The sequence below is a fragment of the Lissotriton vulgaris genome, chromosome 11 (assembly GCF_964263255.1).
Source record: "Lissotriton vulgaris chromosome 11, aLisVul1.2, whole genome shotgun sequence".
Taxonomy (NCBI): Eukaryota; Metazoa; Chordata; class Amphibia; order Caudata; family Salamandridae; genus Lissotriton; species Lissotriton vulgaris.
The window spans coordinates 1052601237-1052624314 of record NC_141699.1 but is presented as its reverse complement, the minus strand read 5'-3'; the positions used below and the strand labels follow the sequence as shown (position 1 = coordinate 1052624314).

At 39.9% G+C, this 23078-nt stretch overlaps 1 protein-coding gene across 1 annotated transcript in view; it reads right to left on the bottom strand.

Annotated features, from left to right (window-relative positions):
• Positions 1 to 991: 991 nt before the first annotated feature.
• SLC2A2 (solute carrier family 2 member 2) overlaps positions 992 to 23078 on the bottom strand; it is a 176598-nt gene continuing 154511 nt past the window's right edge. Inside the window, exons 10-12 of the mRNA XM_086944415.1 lie at positions 9725 to 9928; positions 2082 to 9615; positions 992 to 1912 (exon numbers count right to left, since the gene is read on the bottom strand). Of these exons, the coding sequence (XP_086800541.1) occupies positions 9415 to 9615; positions 9725 to 9928 (405 nt within the window). The 3' untranslated portion in view covers positions 992 to 1912; positions 2082 to 9414. The remainder of the gene's footprint in view (positions 1913 to 2081; positions 9616 to 9724; positions 9929 to 23078) is intronic.

Genomic DNA, 23078 nt, shown 5'->3' with positions numbered 1-23078 from the left:
AATGCGTTACAACACCCCAGTCCGTCTGGATTCAGGTCAAAGTTCAGTAGAGAGACTACCCTTCTGCAAGTCTCTGACTTGATTAAAAACTGTCTAGATGCGATCAGTGGGGCAGTTCTGGTATTGCTAGACCTGTCAGTAGCGTTTGATATGGTTTTTCATTCCAGGCTGCTTGCCCACGTTTGCGAGATAGGCATTAGAGATACTGCCTGGAATTGGATGAAATCCTTCCTTGATGATAGGGGTAAGATACGATGTTTGGCTGCCCCCTTATTCCTCTTGTAGCAGGGTCTTAGCTCAACGGAGTTTGGCTCTGAGCCCCCACAATATTCAACATCAATATTACTCTGCTTTTTGCCCTGGTTGAGCCGTTTGGGGCTCTTATGTTGATGACACACAGATTGTCTTCTCCTTCAAGAAAGGTGAGCTAATTAAGCCGGATGGCATCAAAACCTGTCTTTCTGCAGTTTTTCAATGGATGAACACCAACCAACTTAAATATAATGCAGAAAAGACAGAGGGTCTTAGTTTTGTACACAACTTCAACTTAAACCTGCAAGTACATTGGCTGGATGGGGTCTATCAACCCAACTTGCACGTTGATACTGTGAAAAACCTGAGGGTTAAGTTTGATAAGCACATGTCTTTCCACAACCAAATGAACATTGTTATAGGCACATGTTTTGGTCTCCTGAGTACGGTAAAAATCTTTCTGCAGTTCCAAACATTCCCGGTAAGGATAACTGTGGTTTGGCCTTGCTTATGTCCAGTTTGGACTATGCCAAGTTTTCCGATCAATACCTTGATTGAGAATTTGAATGATTGGAGTTTTAATTAAGCTCATGATGGTTTTTGGATGTCATTGTGTTATTGCATCAGAATCCCATAGTCAGGCGAGGATAGACTTTTCCCTCACTTGCCTTTTGTTTGGCCACAATAGATGAATGAAATAACCATGCATAAAGAAATGACCAATAATCAAAACGTCACATTTTAACATAAACATGTTTTTTTTATTATAGCACTACTTGTGCCATTCCTGCATTTTAAAACAACACAATGTTAATACTGATAAACACTTTCCAGGTAAATTCTAAAAATATGCCTTTGAAAATATATTAATTATACACAGTACTGTACATTTCAACCTGTCTATGGTATTTTAGAACTCTTTAATCTTACTAATCTTACAACCATTATTGTCTGTAGTCTCTTGGTGCTCTTTTTGTCTTGATGCATCACTGTTTAACTGATTTTAATTTGTTGGTTGCAATGTCTCCTCTTGGTTAGGTTCAAGTAACCAAAGAGAATATTCAGTGTGAATAGTGATATGAAAGGAAATTTGTAAGATAAAGCAGTTCTATCCAAACACAAGTCACTTCGTTTTTTTACATTGTGATAACATAAAAGGCAGTAAAATAGTACTAAAATGACATCATAGAAATGAATATTCCTGTATGCATTTGGACAATGCCTGCCCAATTTACTGATGTGAATTTTTTTTTACTACAAATATGATATTATTTGTTTAAAACATTTTGCCACACACCATAATATCAATATCTTTCACAACATATGGCTTTTCAATACGTGGCATTTGTGATTTAGACATCCAGAACAAGAGGGTGGAAGAAACCAAGTGTGATATGTCATACAATTTTATTGATGGTACTGAAGACTACAGTTTGTTAGGAAATTGAAAGAAAAATGGTACATAGTATCAAGAACCTCAACAGCACTTCCTTTCTAAGAGTATTTAAAGCAATAATACTGACACACCAAGGATTAATTAAAATCTTTACTGACAAATGCAGTATTTTAGCATTTAGCCAAAGAAAGGACTTTGAAGATAATTTACAGAAACCCATCTGCTAACAGAGAATTAGGTTGTATCATTGTTTCCTCTAACTCGCTCTTTTCCCCACAAACTCACTTGCTCAATCACAGAGAAAAAACAGGATATGGCATTACTGGGTCATTTCACTTATCAAGGCATTTAATAGGGTAAAACAAATATAAGTAAATGAATATATTTTTAGGTGCTTTGAGGACAATCTGTGTCAAAAAAATGCAGAGAGCGCTACAAATTTGGATGACACTGTTTAACCTCTCATAATAAAAATCAGATTTTAAAGTCTTGGGGAATAAAGTTCTAGTGATAAGCCTTAATTTCAAACTTAAGAGATGGTAAGTACAATATACATTATTACAAAATGCTTATTTATAAGGCCAGAACTTTCGATGAAGATGCCCAAAAATAATATTATGTAATAGCACAATAAAAGTATTAGGAAAATCAATTCCTTGGATAAACAATTAATGAATGAGATCTCCAGCACAGAATAATAAGACGAGGTGTGTTGGATCTTCAGGGCCACAATTCATGTATAAAAATGAAGTATTTAACCAAACAAAGCTGATATTGTAATGGGTAACAAGTAAACCATGGAAAGTCAAAGAAATTGGAAGGAAGTGATACAATCAGTGAGAACTAGTTAAATCATATAAAACTATGAGGTGTGTATCTGTTGCTGTAGTGTTTTCCTGGGTATGGAAGGCTAGGTAACCAATACTGAGCTTGTGAACTGTGAACCAGGAAACCAATAGTAGCTTATTTTGACAATGTGGTGCCTATGCTGTAGTGGTAGAAAATATTACAGGGATATACCATTATTGTACTGGCATTCAATGCACTGGCTTCAATGTGGTGGTGGAAGAGTCTGTAATATACAAGCAAGATTATATTGCCAACAAATAAAGCATCAGAAAAGGTAGGAGACTCCTTGACTAGACCTTGTGTGCAATTTTGAAGGAAGCACACTCACTGACAGCAGCTGTCAGGTGAGGTTTGCCGATAAGTACGCACATGAATCAATATCCTTTATAATATGTATCTGAAGCAGGATATCAGTGGTATCTTTCAAGGCCCTACTGATAACACAATTGTTATGAAGATGTTTCTAGACATCAAAGAAAATAGAGAATAAATGGCAAAGCAGGTAGTAAAATAGAAAATAAAAATGGGATTTATCTCCGGGAATATAACTGTAAGAAACAAGGCAACACCAGTGTCAAATACAACATGATAACAAACCCTAAGCACTTTGCATAAATCCCCTTATTTCATACTTTTGTTTTTTTAATGATTTTTCTACCACCACATTCCTTATTTCTGTTTTTCTTTCTGCTAAAAAAAGATCTCTGCTCTTGTGTAACTTGCTGTTACTTCTTTCAGGGGGCAATGAATAACTTCTGGTTTTGATCCTTTTCTATATGATATCCAGTTTAAATCATACACATTTCTATCTTTGCATTGCCCTAAATTTACCATCTCCTTAGGAAAGTGCAATGTCCTATATTTGTCAAAATACTCCTAATGAGGCCGCACTGCTCAAGTGGAGAATCACATTTCACCTTATCTTTTCCTGCTACATATAACTCCATACACTGTCTTCTAGAAGCAGCCGGGTCTGAAATCTCAGGTCAGCCCTTATAACAGAGCCAATTTCCCTTTTTCAATGGATTGGTACCTGTAAGATCTCCCCTCCCACTCTATTCTGCTGAACACCACCTTGTGACATAATTACTTAACTTTAGGCTTGGTTGATATAAAATGTATTTAACACCTCCATGATCAGTCTTTTATCTCTCCTGGCCTTTCCATATCCTTTTGGCTATCATTTCTATCATAGATCTTTCAATAACTTCATATTACCATAAAGTTACCTTGTCCGCTCATTGTTGTACAACATCTAGCATACATCCTAGAATTGTTCAAGTCCTCTAAGTAGAGCACTATCCAAGGAGGAAATAAACTGCCTTGATCAGCTTCAATATCCACCCAGTCATTTCTAGCACAATATTGCTCTTATTAAATTAAATCTTCCTGACTTGGCCAGCACACCCAAAGATTTTTTCAAGTTTTGTTTGTATCTTAATATGCCATGCTATGAACTCTATGACCATTAGTGTCAAGGTTTTTTGGGCTGGTGTAAATCTTCACTAGTCATAATGATCCATCAAATCCCTACTCTACATGTCAAACCTTTCATGATCCTGTAGAAGTAAGCCATGAGAATGCTGTGCCAAATATATTATGTTTTCTAGTGTCCTATACAACAATGGAGGTTTGAAGATGCGGTGAAAGCAAAACTAAAGTTCACATCTTCAGGAAAGAAAATGGAGAGCAGAAAATAAAAACCTAACAGGTGTTTGCTTTTATCTTTTAGGTTCATGAGACCAGGTTCCCCTCAAAAGGGAGTAGTGTGCCTTTGGGAATTATGTCAGTAAGAACGATATCACCCTGATGAAATTGGTTTAAAAAGTGTTTAGTTACTTTTGCTTTAATCTATTTTAAATGATTTTAAGCAATGAAACTAGGTGGATGCAATTTATTTAAATTGTTACTGGGGTTTGTATTCAGGTACAAAACGTTAACAAATGTTGAAAGTTCAAAAGAACGTATTTCAATTTCTTAGCCCAACTAGAGGTTTTTTGTGATTAAAACATCTTTTGGTATACCTTTTTTTTAAATTTAAAGCAGTGTAGTACTTCATGTTTTCAAGGACCTGGTGCATGGCAGCCACATTGGGATTCTAACGTTTTTGGCAAGCCTCGAAAGGGAAGAATGCTCTGCAGGTGACTTTTGCATTGTCATTTTTCTTCAAATGTATGGTATATGCACTTTTTGGCAGGTTTCATTTAGTTAGTTTTACCTTTTACCTTTTTCTTCTTTTTTGTATGGATGTTCATACAAGGTCATGTGGGAGCAGATGGTCAATGTGGTAATGACAAGAGATTAGGGATGCTTGTGAGATTTTAGGGAAGAGCTGTAATAGAGGTGCCCCAAACAATTGTTTTTTAAAATATTACTTTTTGCATGTTATTTTGTTGTTTATTTTTAGTTGATTGTTTTCATTTAGTTTTATTCAATCTTGTTAATTGTTCCGTCATATACACTTTGGGCAGTTATTTAAATTAAGGTAATTTTTCGGTGCAAATTCATTCAAGAGAGTAACACAGAATAGTGTGAAAAACCCATGGCTTTTTCATTGCGAAGTGGCTATGGGCCTAATTATGATGGCAGTCGAACAAGTGGACGACCACCATCGCAGCGGGTTGGAAACCAACCAACAAGTAGTCGACGGTTCCACCTGCCAAATTAGAATGCAACCGCCGGGTGGAGTGGTCTGAAACAGCCCCTTTTCCATTGCTGCTTGCAATGGAAAAGAGGCCCAGAAAAGGGCTGTAGCACAAGCTGCAGTGGAAAAGGGAATGTTTTGAAACATCCATTCACCATGTGCCAGCCACCATGTGGTGCCTGGTACACTGTGCATTGATGTTAGAGGGGCACCACAGGTGCCCCTCGGTCCTCATCGCAGAGTCCCACAGGGGACGGGGGCTAGGGGCTCCAAAGTCCCTTTCGGACAGCCTTTCCATGGAGGAAGAACGGCCATGGAAAGCCTGTCAGAAAGGGACATTGTAATCCTTACGGTCTGTGCAGGCTCTGACCCTATTGTAGGAAATACAATCCAACCGATGGTGTCGGTCAGTCCCTCAAACCGTAGCGGTCAGACCTAACGTGTCATATTACGGCAGTTGGACCGCTCAGCTGGATGTCAGTCAGACCGCCATCGACGGCCCAACAGTGGCGGTCCTACCGCCATCCTCATAAGACCCTATATCATAGCCTATTTAAAAACAAGCACTGGCGGTTTTTAGATATTCCTCTTTGTTAACAATTATTGAGCTTGCTCATAAGGCAAATAGAAATTGGCGACGCGTACAGAGGTTATGAAATATTTCAATTTTAAAATGTGTCTCTTTTCAAACATGCTTGCTGGTGTTATGCCCTTTTTGCAGCTCACTACAGATTGCTCTTTGTGCAGACAATACAACATACTTTTTGGCTTGCAGTATACCTTCAACATTTGCTTCTATGATCATTAACATGTGTTTATGAGTCTGATTGAAAATAAAGCACCATACGTACAAGTTGCAAGCATGAGCACACAACATTTATGTTGGATTAATATTACATCTGACATTGATTTCAGAATTAGATATTACAAAATAAGAGAGATTTGTTGTTAGTACATAACAAGTTCAATATCGAACTCAGAGAAAGGCATATTTAAATGTCTTCCATCCGTTGATATATAACATATAAATGCAGTTCTGAAACTGTGCAAAATAATGTCAGAAAAATGCTAAATTGCTCTTTTGGCGAAGTAGCTATTTAGTGTTATTCTCTTTTAATATTAAACAATGTTTTCAAGCAGTAATTTGATTAGGCTTCATGTTAATGCCTTTCTTCTACAAAACCAATAATAAAAAATATTTTAACCACTGACATAAAAATATCTTGTTTTAATTAAATATACATAGAGCGCTGTTTGAGATACTAGATAGCTACTCTCAGGAGGAACGGTTCAAGGATTTTGGGTACTTCAGGCAAAAGAACATTTTGTCTGTTGAGTACTTCCTACACACTAAAAAGGGCTTTTTGGGTGTCTTTTTGTGATCTTTACCACAATCACCATAAATGATGTCCATAAATCTCAGACAGTGCATAACTTCTTTCTTATTTCTGGCTAAAATATTCATTATCTACCTTTGAAAACAATCTTTTCAGGGTGTAGAGACTTTAAGGAATCGAGACACAAAGAGAGCGTAAGTAAAGCCAGGCTGGCTGAAAATCGCCCAAAAACACAATTGGCTTCTTTTATTTTATTTTGCATGGTTCACAAAGTTAAATATTTTAATGCCATTGTCATTATACCTGTTTTTTAATGACATAATTCGCCATTTTGCACGCTCTAGCTTTTCATTTGAATTACAAATGAATATGTATTGGTTGCATAGCAGTCTGTTTAAGACTCTATTCAGAAAATTCGTATTGTATAAAAGTACTTGAAGTATGTTCGGTGAAGTGAAAATGCATAATGTTATTGATTGGAAAAACTATAGGCAGTGTGTAACTACAAAGAGAAAATAGAATAAGCACTGGCAAATTCAATAAGCCTGGCTTTAATGCTGCTTACATCTGTTGTATGCACAAATGCGACAAACAGCATGAGGACTGAGCATACATTTCATATTTTCAAATGTAAAATAGTGCTCATGCATTCCAAAGGAAGCACTTCTAAGAAGGCAGAGTGATACACCATATAACTAACATGATTTGGTGAGGGAGTAATACACCTATGGGTGGAGCCAAAGTCCACTTTTTGCAAATTTAAAAGAACTGGTAACATTACATCTTGCAGACAGCGCTGCTGTCACACCTTAAAATGAACGTCCAGATTTAGTATTAATTTGCATCAGGATTCTGCCACTTTTTTGTCCAGCGTGACGCAAAAACATTTTTGGCATTTAATAAATCACAAAAAGAATAATAAATCTGCAGTCACAAAGAAAAGCTTTTCGGAGGCCAAATTGACTGCTAATTTTTTATATGTTGACACAATTCAGAGGACATTACTACACACAAATAATATTAAAAATAATGGCATGTTTTTGTATAGGGCTTCATGCCACATTTCTGCAGATTTTCAGTGCTTTATATAACAGGAGTTATAATTACCTAATTTAATAGCGCTCAATGATCTGGGCAACTAATAGATGGCAAGTGGTCTTTTTCCAGAAAAGACTAGAACTGTATTTTTAAACGGAGAATGTTTAGGAGGGTGGATATTCCCTAAAGAATAGCTGAAAAAGTGTGGGCATGATGTCAGATATTGAAAATATTTAAGAGTAGAGAAATATAAAGGTATATTGTAGTGTAGGCCCCTACACTATATTGCATAATACCCAGGTAAAACCCCCAAAAACTTGGCAGCCTGCCTGTTCTAATACCACAGTGGTAGGGAATATAGTCTGCTTTCGGACACCTACAGATGAGTGTAAACAAGGTCAAAAGGAAGCAGTGGTTCTGAATGAGGACTCATGTAACAAGTACACTCTTGAGTTGCCTAGAAGTGTCTTTGTAAATGCTTTTTTAATCTTGGTCATCAAGAGCTTTGCAGGACTTTGTTAAATGTATAAAATCGGGACTTAAACAAATAAAATATTACCTTTTTTTAATACGTATCTTTAAAAAATCTCCATGCCCAATTGTTGCCTACTGAAAATATCTTTGAGTCATCTTTGGGTGGGTTCAGCTTATGAAGTTATAAAACTGTGAAATCTGAGAGGCAATGCTTTCACAAATATTTAAGCATAATTTTGTATGAAAACAGTCAATTTTCTAAGTGTGGGCAGGGCATGGCTTTCATATTTATAAGAACATTCTATTATGTAGTAGAGAACGTCCGGAAATCCAGGGCAGTGGTACAATTTAATGTGTGACTGGTTGTTTCTAGTGGCTCTTTCTCAATTTTTAAAAGTATTATCTGCCTAAAGCGTATCATCCAAAAACATATTTTATAAATATGAATTGAAAAGACCTAATCCTATAGGTAGGTATGCCCTTTAGTCAGCTACTGTCCATGCGGGTAACAGCGGTGGGGCGGTGGGGCCGTGTAAGGGGGGATTTTGTAGGATGATGCGGAGGGTAATAAAATAAATATTTAATTTTCCCTCTGCATCGTCCCTCGAAATCCCCCCTGAAACGGTCCCACCACCCTACCGCTGTTATCTGCAACGACGGTGGCTGCATTTAGTAGAGCATATCACTTTTGCTCTATGAAATGTGAAACCTTGTTGTGATAATAACACGTCTCTATAAACTAATATATAGGATCCACAGTAAATTAAAACATACAGTTTCAAAACTATCCTACAGAAAGGTCCATGAGAGATCCTCATATATATATACCACAGTATACCGACTTCCCAACTCCTTTAGTCGTGAGCTTAAAAGATGTGGGAGGAATGTTTGAGTTTTGGTTTCATAGCTTTTGAACACATTCATGGATACGCACAACATCCATGATGATAACATGATATCCTTTGTTTATTCTGCTCCCATGCAAAGTAAAGTGCATAAGGACTTTCTTTGTCCCACCCTGCCTTCTCCAAGGCTCCCCTAAGCACTGCCTTACGGTTTGGTACTGGGCAAGTTGATTTAATTCAGTCAACTGATGTACCCTAGTTTCTTGCTATAAGCTTACTTGTTATCTTTAAACACAATACTGATAACTCCAAGGTAAACTTGGTATTGAGATGTGGTTTTAGGAGATACTAGGCCTGCAATCCCATTCCTTTTATTGCAATCAGTAGGATTAAATTATCAGCATTACTTGTTATGTTCACTTGACCTAATGGTGACATATGGCCACAGGAACTTGTAGCCATGTTTAGGAAGTTTTGACGTGGTGTTTAAGGAAACAAAGTCCCAAACTTTTGGTGCATAGTTCATAACTTCTCATGGAATAAGTAAAAAATGTCTTATAAATGGCATTTTGTCATCTATCAGGCGTCCCTGCTTCCAAGGTACTCCATTTCTGTAAAAGCTTTAGCCCCTCCTCTTGGAGTGTGTCGGCCTTTGCGGAATTCTGCTTGAATTTCCTCGAATGATCTTCCTTTTGTTTCCGGAACTTTGAAGTGTGTGAACAAAGTAAAGCCAAGGAGAAGTGCAGCAAAAATGATGAATACATAGGGCCCACATAGATTCTGTGAAATAAAAATGAAATTAGAAATGTTAGTAACATGCAGTAGGTTGTTCTTCAGTTTTGACCACTAAAGGAAGTCCTGCTTAAAGTGTGCATCTCAAAGTTCTTACCGCTATATACTGGAAACACATTCCAATAATGAAGTTGCATGTCCAGTTCAAGCACCCGGCCACGGCCATAGCTGCTGGACGTGGTCCTTGACTGAAGAGTTCTGCAACAATGAACCAGGGGATTGGTCCTGGCCCGATTTCAAAGAAAACCACAAAAAGGAAGATGGCCACCATGCTCAGGTAGCTTATCCCATAAACTTGGCTCTGTAATGAGAAAATGTCAGGTAAAACGTGTAAACGTAATTGCACCAACAATGACAGTGTTTAGTGTTTTGATACATAACCTGCTATCGTTAGTAGCTCTGATGATGCAGAAAATCAGGTACTTTTATGGGCACATTTTAGTTTCCATTAGCCATAATACTTGTGTTGTACAGTGGGTGAAATTTTGGATCAGCAGTTAGTAATCCATTAATAATGTTTAGTATATATATATATATATCAAGGCTTTGTGCCGAAACGTTATGGCGACAACGACAGCTGAATAAATCTTAAAACCAGCATCTCATGTTTGGTCCGTGTCTGTTTCCAGCGCGATCGGGGCTAAGGCGATTGCGAGAGGAGAACGGAGGTTGGTGTATATATATATATATATATATATATATCTATATATATATATATATATATATATATATATATATATATATGTATATATATATATATATATATATATATATATACATATTTTTCAAAAATAGTGTGGGTCAGCAAGAAAAAGGGAAAGGATAATAAAGGGACGAGACTGCAACAAAGATGTCCCCTCTCTTAACAGACTATGGAAAGACGTCTATTTGGCAATTCCATTCCAAATGATGCCACTACCTCAAGACATATTAAGAAAATTGCAGTAGTTGCTGGCCTGGCTAAATCCTGAAGTCTAATATATATGCATAGGATCCTTCATGCCACAGCCCCAGATTAGTTAAGCTGAATTGGTAAACACTTATCTTACTTCAGCCTTCCCAAACTATTTCCTCCAGGCTCTGTTGCAAATTGGTAAGGAACATTTTAGAAATGGTTATGCTGGAGAATTTTACCATTGCAATTATTCTCAACCAGGAATCCCAAGGTTTTTCAGATGTTTTTGCTTGCATGTATAAAACCCCTGTCATTTGCGAGGCTTTGTCTCCCACCTGTCTTTCCCTTCCTGAGGCTCTTGCTTTAAAAGTTCAAATCCTTGTCTGCTGGTATTTTAAGCCTTCCATTCCCCTAAGGCCTGTCCCATTACCTTCTCATCAATCATCCTAGTCAAAGTTCTACATCATTAAAATATAAGCTGGTCTAACAAATACCTATTACCTAGCCCAGGTTGTTCTCCAAGTGGTTGCCGAAATAGGGACCACCACTCCTTCTGCTTTTTCCTGTCTCATTACCGTAGGATGAAACTCAAAGGCCCTTCCAGCATCTATTTATTGTCTATGACTCTGTTTCAGGTACGGAGAAGCATGTGGTAATTTTTGGGTTTGGGAGTGTTCCTCATGGTCATGGGGTGTGCTCTCCAGCATTTCACGGAGCCAGCTCTTATTCTTCCAGAAGGGTTGCTACTGGTGTTGTGGTGGTGTTTGTTGACTTGCAGGCCACTTGGTTTTTCGAACCAACTTCTAGCCTGACTTGGGCGGGATTGGCAGTAGGCTTGCGAGTTGCCCCCCCCCCCATACAATGTTGTAGGCTTTTGTGTTTCATTTCTTTACCAGGGGCTTTGGTGTCGGTTTAGGATGTTATGGGTGGCTAGCATGCTCTGTGCTCTGGGCACCCTGTAACCATGGTAACCGTGCCACTTGTGGTTGTAGGGTATTGCTCTAAGTGCTTTTGAATAGGCTGGCTAAGTCCAAACCATGCATTGCACTGTTCCCATGATGTTTTGACCTTGTGAGACAGCTCATGTCTCACTATTACCTGATGTAAGGCACATTAACCTCATATGCTTCAGAGTGGAGCATTTTGTTCTTTCTATTGAATTGAGCAGGCATTTTGTTCTTTCTATTGAATTGAGCAGACACAGTGGTCACTGTCCCTTTATGATACAAGGCCTAGGGCTTTTTCTAGTCACTGGGATTTTTTTCATTGAGCGGTGAGTAAGATTGCAGTCTGTTTTCTTTGCAACAAGTCTGTGGTACTTGTCTGCTCTTAAATTTCCTGTGGCAGACAGATTGTGGGGCAAGATTGATACTCAGTACATGCTTTCAATAAATACTGTGCTATAGAGATGAGATGAAATGAAATGAATAAAATGAAATTAAATGTGGTATTTGTAACCTCCCAAGGGAACCTCCTGACGCTACTAGTTACTAAATAGTAGCTACTAGCTCACTAGCCTGAATCTAATCTCATCAAGGCCAGCTCAGTTCTCTATTCTTCAGAGATTGTTTTTTATGCACCTTCCACATGGCTATTAGTAACTCAATTTTTAGGCAGAGCGTCAAGTATTCAGCAGGTTTTCTGGGCATTCGAGGCCTTGTGAAAGCGACAGTGTTTTGGACCCGAGATGTAGGGCCTGGGGCATTACTTCAGGAGGTTGTATGTCTTAACAGCACATACGTTTACAATGCATGCCATTACCATGCACCAGGCCCATGCATAGGCTTTACCAAGCATTGTCTTTAAGAAGAAAGCCATTACCATGCATTTGCCATTACCAACGCAAGGTAAGTATTTATAAAGTAAAGTGGGGCCGAGAAAAAAGGGGATCCCAAAATGCAAAATTTCCATGCATTTTCCATAGACTTCTTTTAGACAGGTTTAATAAAAACTACTGAATGAAATGGCACCAAATTTGGCAGGAAGTTATATCTTGGTCCACAGAATGTGCTTTTTAAAATTTGGTGTCAATCCGTTCAGTAGTGTTTGAGGAATTCAGAGTACAAAATATTTGTATATTTTGGCAGTTGGGCTCACAAGATGCTCGACAGCATTCCAAAAGAGCGCAAAATCTAAAATGGAGCCCTGTGATTGGTCGAGAGGCCTGTTTTTTCTGTGAGCCATCATGCTCTTGATGGAGCAAGAGACTTGCAAGTGTTCTTATTGGCTGACAGTTGGAATGTTAGAAATGAAATGCCTGCAATTACTTTTTACTGTGAAAAATTGGAGGTGTTGTGGAAATGAAATTTAAAAAGCTATATAAGGGGGCAGAAGAAAGACGTGTCCTCTGAGATACAGAGAGGGGATGGCTGAGGGATAACTACTGTGAAGACAATAAAGGTACATTGTTTTTAAGTAATTCTTATGATCTCGCACAACTCCATTGAGATTGAGAATAGTAGAAAGGAGTAGATGGGTTCTCAATAAATTCCATCAACAGGGATGCATATTATGATCATTGCTTTTTAGAGGAAGTGTGTAAGAGATAAGTACTGTAAGGATTAGAAGACAAAATCTTTTTTTTTTTAAAAGACTCTTGCTGGATCGTGTAAAGTAGGAAGGAGTAGGTGATGTCTGAATACACTCTACTATGCACACTTGTTACTGTCTGAAGGAGTCTTACCGGAGATTTATTTGGTATTTATCAGATTATACTATTTATGCTCATTGGCTTGAGAAAAGCTGTTAGTAGAGTTAAGGCTCATCCAAATACCCTACTATGCACACCCATCATCTGAGATAGATGTCTGAAAGGGGAGCCCAGTCCCTCCCCACAACCACCCATCATTACAGATAGAGGTTTCAGCAGAAATGCCAGTCCCCTATACACCCTACTATGCACACTAGTCATCGGAGAGAGAGGTTTGAAAGGAGAGGCCACTGATTATTACTGAGAGAGGTCTCAGGAAGAGGCCAGTTCCTCCATACATCCTACTATGCATATATGTCATCTGAGCAAAAGGTCTGAAAGAAGAGGCCAGTCCCTCCCCAAACCATATTACACACACCTGCCATCTGAGAGAGGGGTTTGACAGGAGAGGTCAATCACTCTCCACACCCTACTATGCATACCTATCAAAATCAAAAACCACTTTATTTTGATTAATAAAAATCATAAAAGTATACAATACAACATCTTTACCACATAATGCATAGCATAGCATTAAAAACATTTAAAACAAGCTAAAAAGAAATCTTGTAAGCAATTTCATCAGTTTGTTAAAAATTACATCAAATGATAGGAAGATTCCTGCAAGCAGTCAGTCTAGCTTTCCTTTGTCGAAAGGCAGCGACAAAAACATTTGCCAAGCTGAACATGATGAATGGAGAACCCATTAACTGTAAGAACAAAAGTGCTGGTTTAGCCTGTATGAACCCTTTTCCCTTTAACAAAGGTATAATAAACTTTTTCCTACTTTCTTTATAAAAAACACAAAAGAAGGAAAAATGCATTAGCCTCTGGTCTACACCACCCAGCAGTTTCACTCAGGATAAAGTGCATCTGATTAAATTGAAATTTAGATAGTAACCATCGATGGAATGGTTTGGTCACTATACAAAGGTAAGGTTGAATTGATAAACATGGGATTATAACAAGTAGTGGGCCCTTACCATTGGTTTCCATCAACTGTTCAGCTTCCCGCTCTCTAAACCTGAGGAAGTTGCACTTTACCCAATTTACCTATCATTACAGAGAAAGGGCTCAGCCGAGAAGCAAGTCTCTCCACACACACTACTATGCACACCTTTCATCTGAGAGAGAGAGGTCGCAAAAGAGAGGGCAGTCCCTCCACACATCCTACTATGCACACCCGTCATCTGAGAGCAAGAGATCTGAAAGGAGAGGCACTCCCACACCCCACTATACACATTGATTATTAAAGAGAGAAATGCAGCAAAGAGGCCAGTTCCTCCACACATCCTACTATGCAAATTCATCATCTGATAGAGAGGTCTGAAAGGGTAGGCCAGTACATCCCTACACCCTACTATACACACCCATCATAACACAAAGAGGTGTCAGCAGAGAGGCCAGTCCCTCTATACACCGTACTATGCACACCCGTCATTGCGAGGGCAATGACACCTCTAAAAAAGATTGCTGTTGACATTTCCAGATAACAGAGTTACAATAACTAAGCAAGTAAACAATTTCTATTGAATATTTATCTGTTTAATACTCATAAACATTTTACAAAGATTTTGCAAACTGTGAACCATATCTTGTTTTGTTACAATAAAAAAAGTTGTTTTAGTAAAATAATGTCAGAACTCAACATATATCATAAATTCACTCTACCATAGCACACTCACAAAAAGAATAATTTACAGAATAAAAATCTCTAGAAATTCACTGAAAAAAGGTGAAAGTAATGTTATAAGCTGAATTTGTCAGTCTGAACATTAAAGTTTTTAACTAAAGGAAACGTATAAATTCACCAGTTATAGTTAGTAGTGTTGATGTCATTTGTGTTTTCATGAGTGATGCTTTATGCGAGGTGATATGAAGTGCATGGTGGGGGTGCTAGCACTGCTAACTTATTTAGTTTAAAACATTAATTGAGTATATAGAAAGATAGATAGATATATAGATACAGAGATTACCTACTGGTGGTTACCAGTAGGTACTATAGTTAGAACCCAGTTTCCATAGGAGCATTTTATTTTACTTCCCTATAACTTTAGCACTGTTTGATAAATTTTCATGACAGTTTCCCAAAAAAGTATTTAGTTGGGTCTAGTTGTGCATGGAAAATGTTAGTGTGATTTGTCAAAACAAGCATTTACCATGTTAATTCCAGTAGTGATTTGAAACACGACTACAGACCGAACTGCTGGTCGGAATTACACCAAATTGAGTAGAAATGTAGCTCTTGGTTGAGAAAGCATACTTTTGTCATTTGGTGTAAATCTGTTCAGTAATTCTTGAGAAGTGAGAAGCTGTTTGAGTGTGTGTTTTTAGGTATGTGAATGGGTATGAGCAGCTGTATTGGAGAGTAAATGTCTGTGTGAGTGGCTGTAAGGGTGAGTGGATGGGTATGTGAGTGATTGTATTGATGTGTGAATGGTTATTTAAGTGGTCCTGTTGGTGTGTGAATGTGAATTTACATAGTTCTATGGTTGTTTGAGTGAGTGGTGGTATGGGTGAGTGAGTGGGTGGTGTGAGTAGCTGTATTGCGGAATAATTGCAGCAGTCAGTTGAATTGATTTAGCGCATACTTGCACTTTACTCACCCTTCCACATCAGAGGGAATAGGCATTTCGAATCGGACTCGTCCTCGAGCACCACCCGCCATCTTGGGGCTGCCTCGGGACGCGTTCTAGCTCTTCTCCACTTCCGGGAGAGAGCTACTTAGTCCTCTCTCATCAGGATGCGCAGCGGACGTGCGCAGCGGGCGCGCGCCGAAGACGCGCCTAAGACAAGCCCGTCTGCGCCCGTCCGAGCTAGATCCGGGCGCAGGGCCACCCCCCCTGTCCATGCTGCCATCCATGATAGTATACCAACATTAACCTATACCTCCAGCCAACTAAGAGGGATGAACCCTGGATTAGGTAGGTCCTGCATTATGCTTACGCCTCCTAAAGACCTTACTCCCATAGTGTCATCCTGTATGGGCTGTCATTATACCCTCCCGCCGCCTGTACTTGTAGCTAATCACACTTTACATCTTTCTTCAATTAGCAAGGCTCACTCTCGAACTGTTCAGTACTTCAGAGCAGCACTTATCAACTCTCGCTCCCTCCCCAAACATAGTCTATCTATTAGGGACTGTATCATTAACCAGGAATTGGACATTCTGTTCATCACCGAATCATGGGGTGACGAGGCCTCTGGCCCTGATTTTGTCTCAGCCACCCCCGAAGGCTATTGTGTCGCTAGACAAGACAGAACTTCTGGGCGAGGTGGTGGCTTGGCCATCATCCATAAAGATGCTTATAGGATAAAATTTGAGCTTATTCCAACCCCAAACTGCGAAGCTATCGCGTTTGTTATTAATCTCACCCAGAAGCAAGCTTTTAGAGGGACATTGGTCTATAGGCCACCGGGTCCCCGAACAAAATTCTTAGCTGCTCTCGCAGATATCACTGAAGCGGTCATAGGATCCTTGGATTATACTATCCTTGGAGATTTTAACTTTCCGCTGGAAGATATGGAAATTAAGGACACTGCCCAACTTATTACAGACATGCAAGCAATAGGAATGCAACAGTTGGTAAGGGGTCCCACGCATGAAGCGGGGCATACACTGGATGGTCTGTTTACAAATAATCCAGACATTGACCTGATAGCAGTACTACCATTGGTATGGTCTGATCACCAAGCCATCATCTTTAGAATTCGAGCAATACAATCCAACCCCCCCCCGACCAAAGCTCGGTTATCACTGGGAACACGAGCCTGGAAAAATGCCGATATTCCACATCTCTCTAATCTCCTTAGGACTTCGGTCCCGGATAGTTCCTGTGATCCTGAAAGTTTGTCCATTAACTTTCAGGGATGGTTATTAAAGGCAGCCAATCAGGTGGCACCTGAGAAATCTTATTGCCCAAACAGAGTTACACCATCGGCCCAGTGGTTCACAGAGGAGTTGCGTCTCCAGCGTCAGTATTGTAGAAGTCTAGAAAGACGCTGGAGAAAGCACTATAGTCCCTCTGCTAAGCAAATTTATAAAGATGCTCTGGCGATCTATAAGAAAGCTATCATTACTCAAAAAAATACATTCTTTACTGGTAAAATTGAACAGGCCCAGAACTCAGCGAGGATGCTATTCCAGGTGGTGAACTCTCTCTCTACTCCTCCCACTGGCCCGGCAACTGAGCATTCTCAGGAATTCTGTAACTCGCTGGCCAATTTTTTCACCACTAAGGTAATGGACATTTATTCCATTTTCCCACAGCTACCGGCGGAAATTAGGACTGATCCATCCTCCCATTTGGCTGTGACCCATCCTTCTTTTTCTGGTTTCAAGCTAGTGACAGAACATCAGGTCAGCATATTAGCTGCCAAGATCAAATCGGGTTCTCCGCTTGATCCATGCCCTCCTGACATAATGAATCAACTCTACAATACCATCGCTCAGCCGCTTACCACCATTTGTAATGCCATCTTTGAAACAGGCGTCTACCCAGAGATCTGGAAGAAGGCCATCGTCAAACCTTTGCTCAAAAAGCCTTCCTTAGACCCCATGGTTACGGCCAATTACAGACCCATTGCTTGCCTTCCCTTTCCCGCTAAAATCGTAGAGGCCATCATGACCCAGCAGCTCTCAGAGTTCATTGAACAACACGAACTCCTGGATGATACGCAGTTCGGTTTCCGGAGGGGACACGGAACCGAAACTGCGCTGATAAAGGCCTCCGATGAAATTAGAAACATCCTGGATTCGGGAGGAGCAGCAGTGCTCATTCTGTTGGATCTCTCGGCGGCCTTTGACACGGTCGACCATGCTATCTTGGTCGACCGTGTCACAGCCCTGGGGATTAATAATTTGGCCAAAGATCTTGTAGCCTCTTTTTTGGCTAACCGCAAACAGGCAGTTAAACTGGGCAATTATTATTCACCGACTTCTAAACTGCCATGCGGGGTCCCCCAAGGATCGTCGTTAAGCCCTGCGCTTTTTAACATTTATGTTGCAGACTTGGCAAGGGTCATAAAATCTCATGGGATGCGCCTAACTACTTACGCCGACGACACCCAACTTGTGTTGGCGGTCCATAAGAACGGCCCAGTGGTAGCAGCTAATTTCCAGGAGGGGATACTGGAGGTACAAGCATGGATGCACAGTAACTGTCTAAAATTGAATGCGGAGAAAACGGAGGTTATGACCTTTGGCAACATCTCTCCAGAATGGTCCCCGATTTGGTGGCCTATTCAGATGGGTCCTCCTCCGGTCCCAGTCGCAAAGGTCAGGAATCTTGGAGTGATCTTTGATAAACATCTGTCCTTCAAACATCATGTAAATAGGGTTGTCTCAGCTGCCTTTTTTACGTTGAAAAAGATAAAAAAGCTGCTACCGTACTTACCATCATCAGCTGGAAAAACCCTAATCACCACCTTGGTGTTTTCCAAGCTTGATTACGGAAATGCCCTCTTTCTCAACACTCATAAATATATCTTGAACAAGCTTCAATCTGTTCAAAATATGGCAGCCAGAATCCTTCTCAACATTCCAAGGCGCCAGTCCATCTCGGCAGCTATACGCCATCTTCATTGGCTAAGAGTGGAGAGCAGGATCAAATTTAAGGCCTTATGTATTGCCTATAAGGCCATTCATCATACTGGCCCGAAGTTTTTAAGAGAGGCATTTCAGCTATACACCCCTATAAGGAACCTAAGATCAGCAGCTAGCTGTTTACTATCTGTGCCCCGAACAAGAACCGCCACCTGGGGAGACAGACGATTCTTGGTTGCAACTCCCAGACTGTGGAACTCTCTCCCTTCACATATCAAAACTTCCCCCACTCTTATTTGTTTTCGTAGGGCTTTGAAGACTTGGCTCTTTAACCAATAAGTTTGTGTGCTGATTACTGTTTCCTAAAGCATCATACTGCGCCTAGACACCCTCGGGTATTAGCTGCGCATTAAAAATTCCATAAATAAATAAATAAATAAATAAATAAATATTGGTGAATGAGTGGCAGTGTGAGTGGCTAAATGGGTGAGTGTATGAGTACCTGTCTGGGTGAGTGAGTGGCTGTGTCAGTTTCTGTATGTGTGATTGAATGCCTCTAACGGTGTATGAGTGGGTGTGTAAGTGACTGTATGTCTGTATAACTTAATGTGTGAGTGGCTTTATTGGTGAGTGAGTGGATTCATGAGTGGCTGTATGGGTGAGTTAGTAGGCGTGTGAGTGGCAGTATCAGTGGGTAGATGTGTGAGTGGCTCAATAGATGAGAGAGTGGTTGTGAGTACTGTTATGGGTCTGTGAATGGGTATGTGAGGGATTGTGTGGGAGTGGGTATAGGAGACGTTCTAAATGGGTGTGAGTGGGGGTATGAGTCAATCTGTTGATGATGTCATCAGTGATGTCATTTGAGATGTCATCAGTGATTTCACTGACCATGTCATGAGTGATGTAATATGTGAGGTTCTAAGCATTGCATTGCGTAGGCGTAAGTAATTATTAGCTCAGGTAGCTATAACTGCTGAATTTCACTGGTTTTGTATGAGTGAAATCCAAGTCTAACTAGAACGTCCCTGTAACCTTTGTTTTTTTAAGTAAATATATATATATATATATATATATATATATATATATATATATATATATATATATATCATTCAATGAAAATGTAAACACTGTGCACTCCAGGAAAGTAGGTTTCTTCAACACAATGTATTCCATAGATGCAATTATCACCATAACCAACACCAAAAAGGTTGTGCTCACGGTAACATTAGTCCCTCATCACTTTCACCTTTTATACTATATCCCCCATTTTAGCCTATTAGGAGGTATTATGGGAGTTGTAGTTTTTATTTACTAATCACATTAGACCCAGTCTTTTCTCATTAGACCCAGTATCTATTAATGTCATAAGACTACTATGTGGTTCGGGGTATTAGTCTACAGATTGATTTCTTTGATTACATTAGACTTCATTAACTATAGGGCATTTTCTCTGTCTCGCTTACAAACATGTTCTTAGGTATTTCCATACATAGTGGTAAAACTCAATCGGGTAGTTCTTTCCCAGGATATAAGAACATTCTTTATTCAGCTTCATTAAATAGAGTGCCCATCATTTTCAGGGGTTTACCAAATTTACGAGATGCATGGTTTAGTGTTTCTTTTAATCCCATCTGGCCTTTACACTTCCCAACCCATCTCGTCTATTCTAGAGCTCGCTGTTGGCTAAGTGCCTTAATAAACCATGGGTAAATCAACATCTCCTTTACCCCAATTGTGTCCCTTCTCCCCTTCCACCACTCTTATCACCTCCCATATCTTTAGGAGCTTAATTTTGGCTAAGCGACTTGCCGGTCTCTGTATAGATGAACTTTAAGCCAAAATTGGCATCTTCTATATCTTCTTTGGCCCTCCTACACATAGAAACATTCAATGACATATACTACATATGTTGAATCACAGGGGATTCTTATACTGATGTTGAATATCCGCCCTCTGAAGTCTTGAAGCTCTTTTATATTTTTCCCAGTTTTACAGGCCTTACATTTCTCACAATTAGTAAAACCCATTTGTAGTTTTTGTAGCTAGTTGCTAGATTTATTCATGGTGAAGTGACTTCTTACCAGTTTGTCTCTCAGGGTACCTTTCAATATGTCACATTTGGTCTAGGACCTATTTTTCTTCCAATATCTGGGTCCTTTTTCAGAATATTCCAATATTTATTCAAGATCTTAACTAGTTTGCGATTTGATTTTCTTTACTCTATGTAAGTATCCTTCTGATCATATCATCCTTGTTTGTCTTCTCACTTGCTTTGTTGATAAGAGTTTGAACTTGTGGCAAAGATCTTGCTCATTTTTCTTCTTGTTAAATGTCTCTGTATTTGTAGCTTCTCTGTAGGAATCTTTGTTCAGTTTCTTTAAAATTCTTCTCCCTCATGATATCATCTAAGCAATTTTGTCTTATTCTTATAAACTCCCCATATGGCATGCTCTTCTTTAATTGATAAGGAAGGAAGCTGGACCTATGTTGGATGCTGTAAGTTGATGTTGGTTTTCTATGCACCTTAGTCTGAATCTGGTTGTTTTCTATATAGACTGTTACATCCAAAAATTGTATTTCCTCCATACTCATATTGTAGGTATATGTTAGGCCCGCCTTGTTACTGTTCAGAATCTCGAAATACTCAAGAAAATTATATATATATATATATGTGTATATATATATATATATATATATATATCTATCTATATACTAGCAGCCCGCCCCAGCGTTGCCCGGGGCAGAAGGGGGCTGGGGGCAGCATTTTAGGCTTGCGTGCACCTTACCTCAGCGCTTGCTCCCAGTCGCACAAACCCAGGCCCCCGCTCTAGTCCCCATCACTTCACCACCCCACTACTCTCACTTAAATGTCTGCACTAAATGTGAAAGCCGTTTTAAAACCTATCATTTATTTTGCTATCCCGCTCCAGTGCGCCTCACTTCACCGCCCCCAATACACCAAGCCAGTCTACACGCCCGCTGCAGTCCGCTATCCCGCTCCATTCCGCCTCACTTACCGCTCCTAACCCGCGTACTTCACCGCTCCTTCCCGCGTTTCGCATACCTTATGGAGCTGCAGTCTTGCTACGTTCTCCGCTCCTCCATGCGCTGTTGTCCTCCATTCCGCTCCAGTCCGCCTTACTTCACCGCGGTTCACGTACCTCATTCCCTCCAGTCTGGCTAAGTTTTCCGCTCCTCCCCACGCTGTTGTCCGTTCCTCCTCGTGTTCCTGTCCTCCGATGATGTCAGCACGCACGTTGTTAGCACACACGGCCGGCGCTACTTCTTAGGGACTACTTTTTTTTTATTGTTTATTTTTTAAATAACGTTTATTTTTATTTTTTTCATAGCCTATGTCCATCTACTGGACCCCCCCTTTCCAACGCTGTATTGGGTGTTGCGATTGGTGGTGTACTTTTCGAGTTTACCTGGCTCAAAGGACACAGTTCTCTCTTTTATAATAGTAGTATATATATGAAAAAATCCAAGGTTGCCTTGTGAGAAGCCACACCCGCAGGCGTCGCACACCACTCCGCAGGCAGCAGAAACAGCAGCAAGGGAAACGCTTATTCAGCAGCCATACGCGTTTCGGGCTAATGAGCCCTTGATCACTGGCATAAAGAGGCAGAGAAACAAAGTGTATTGAAGAACACCCATTTATTTGATTTCAATGAGTCTCGCCCCAATGGGCGTGCCTGATGGCATGCTGGTTATTGTAGTCCATAGTACTGCCATTGAAGGACTCTCAAACGTTCTTTAACCAAGTGGCTCCTTTGTCTGCCTCTTAAGTAATATCACTCCCGGTTAGGTGAAAAGCGTCACCACTGCCGCCCAAACTGTCATTATATATATAATTTTTTTTAAACAATTTGCCCTGAAGCGCATCAAAAGGGCACTCGACAGCGCTCCCCACCATTCAAGTTTCTTGCCTCGCTGTTGCCTGCCTCAGTTATTGCCACATGTTGTCTCTCATGCCGATGTGTTTCGAGGCTAACACGCCTCTTCTTCATGGGCTTCAAACACGTATTGACGCCTCACTTCATGAATCATTTTATTTGAAATCGCCCCCAGTGGGCATTGCAAGATACAGTATCTTTTTAAAGCATTATGGGACTTGTAGTCCCTCAAGGTGAGTCATATTATTACCTTAGTAGGTTTAATATCAAGTTGTAAAAATTAAAAGCATATTTCATCCTTAGTAGAATAGGCAAATATCAGGGGGGAACGCTGTGCTAGGTGGAGAAAAACAATTTCATTCCACAGCCTTTCTGTCCTTGTGAAATGGGCTCCTTTCCACGGCCGGGCAGCCGGGCAATAACATT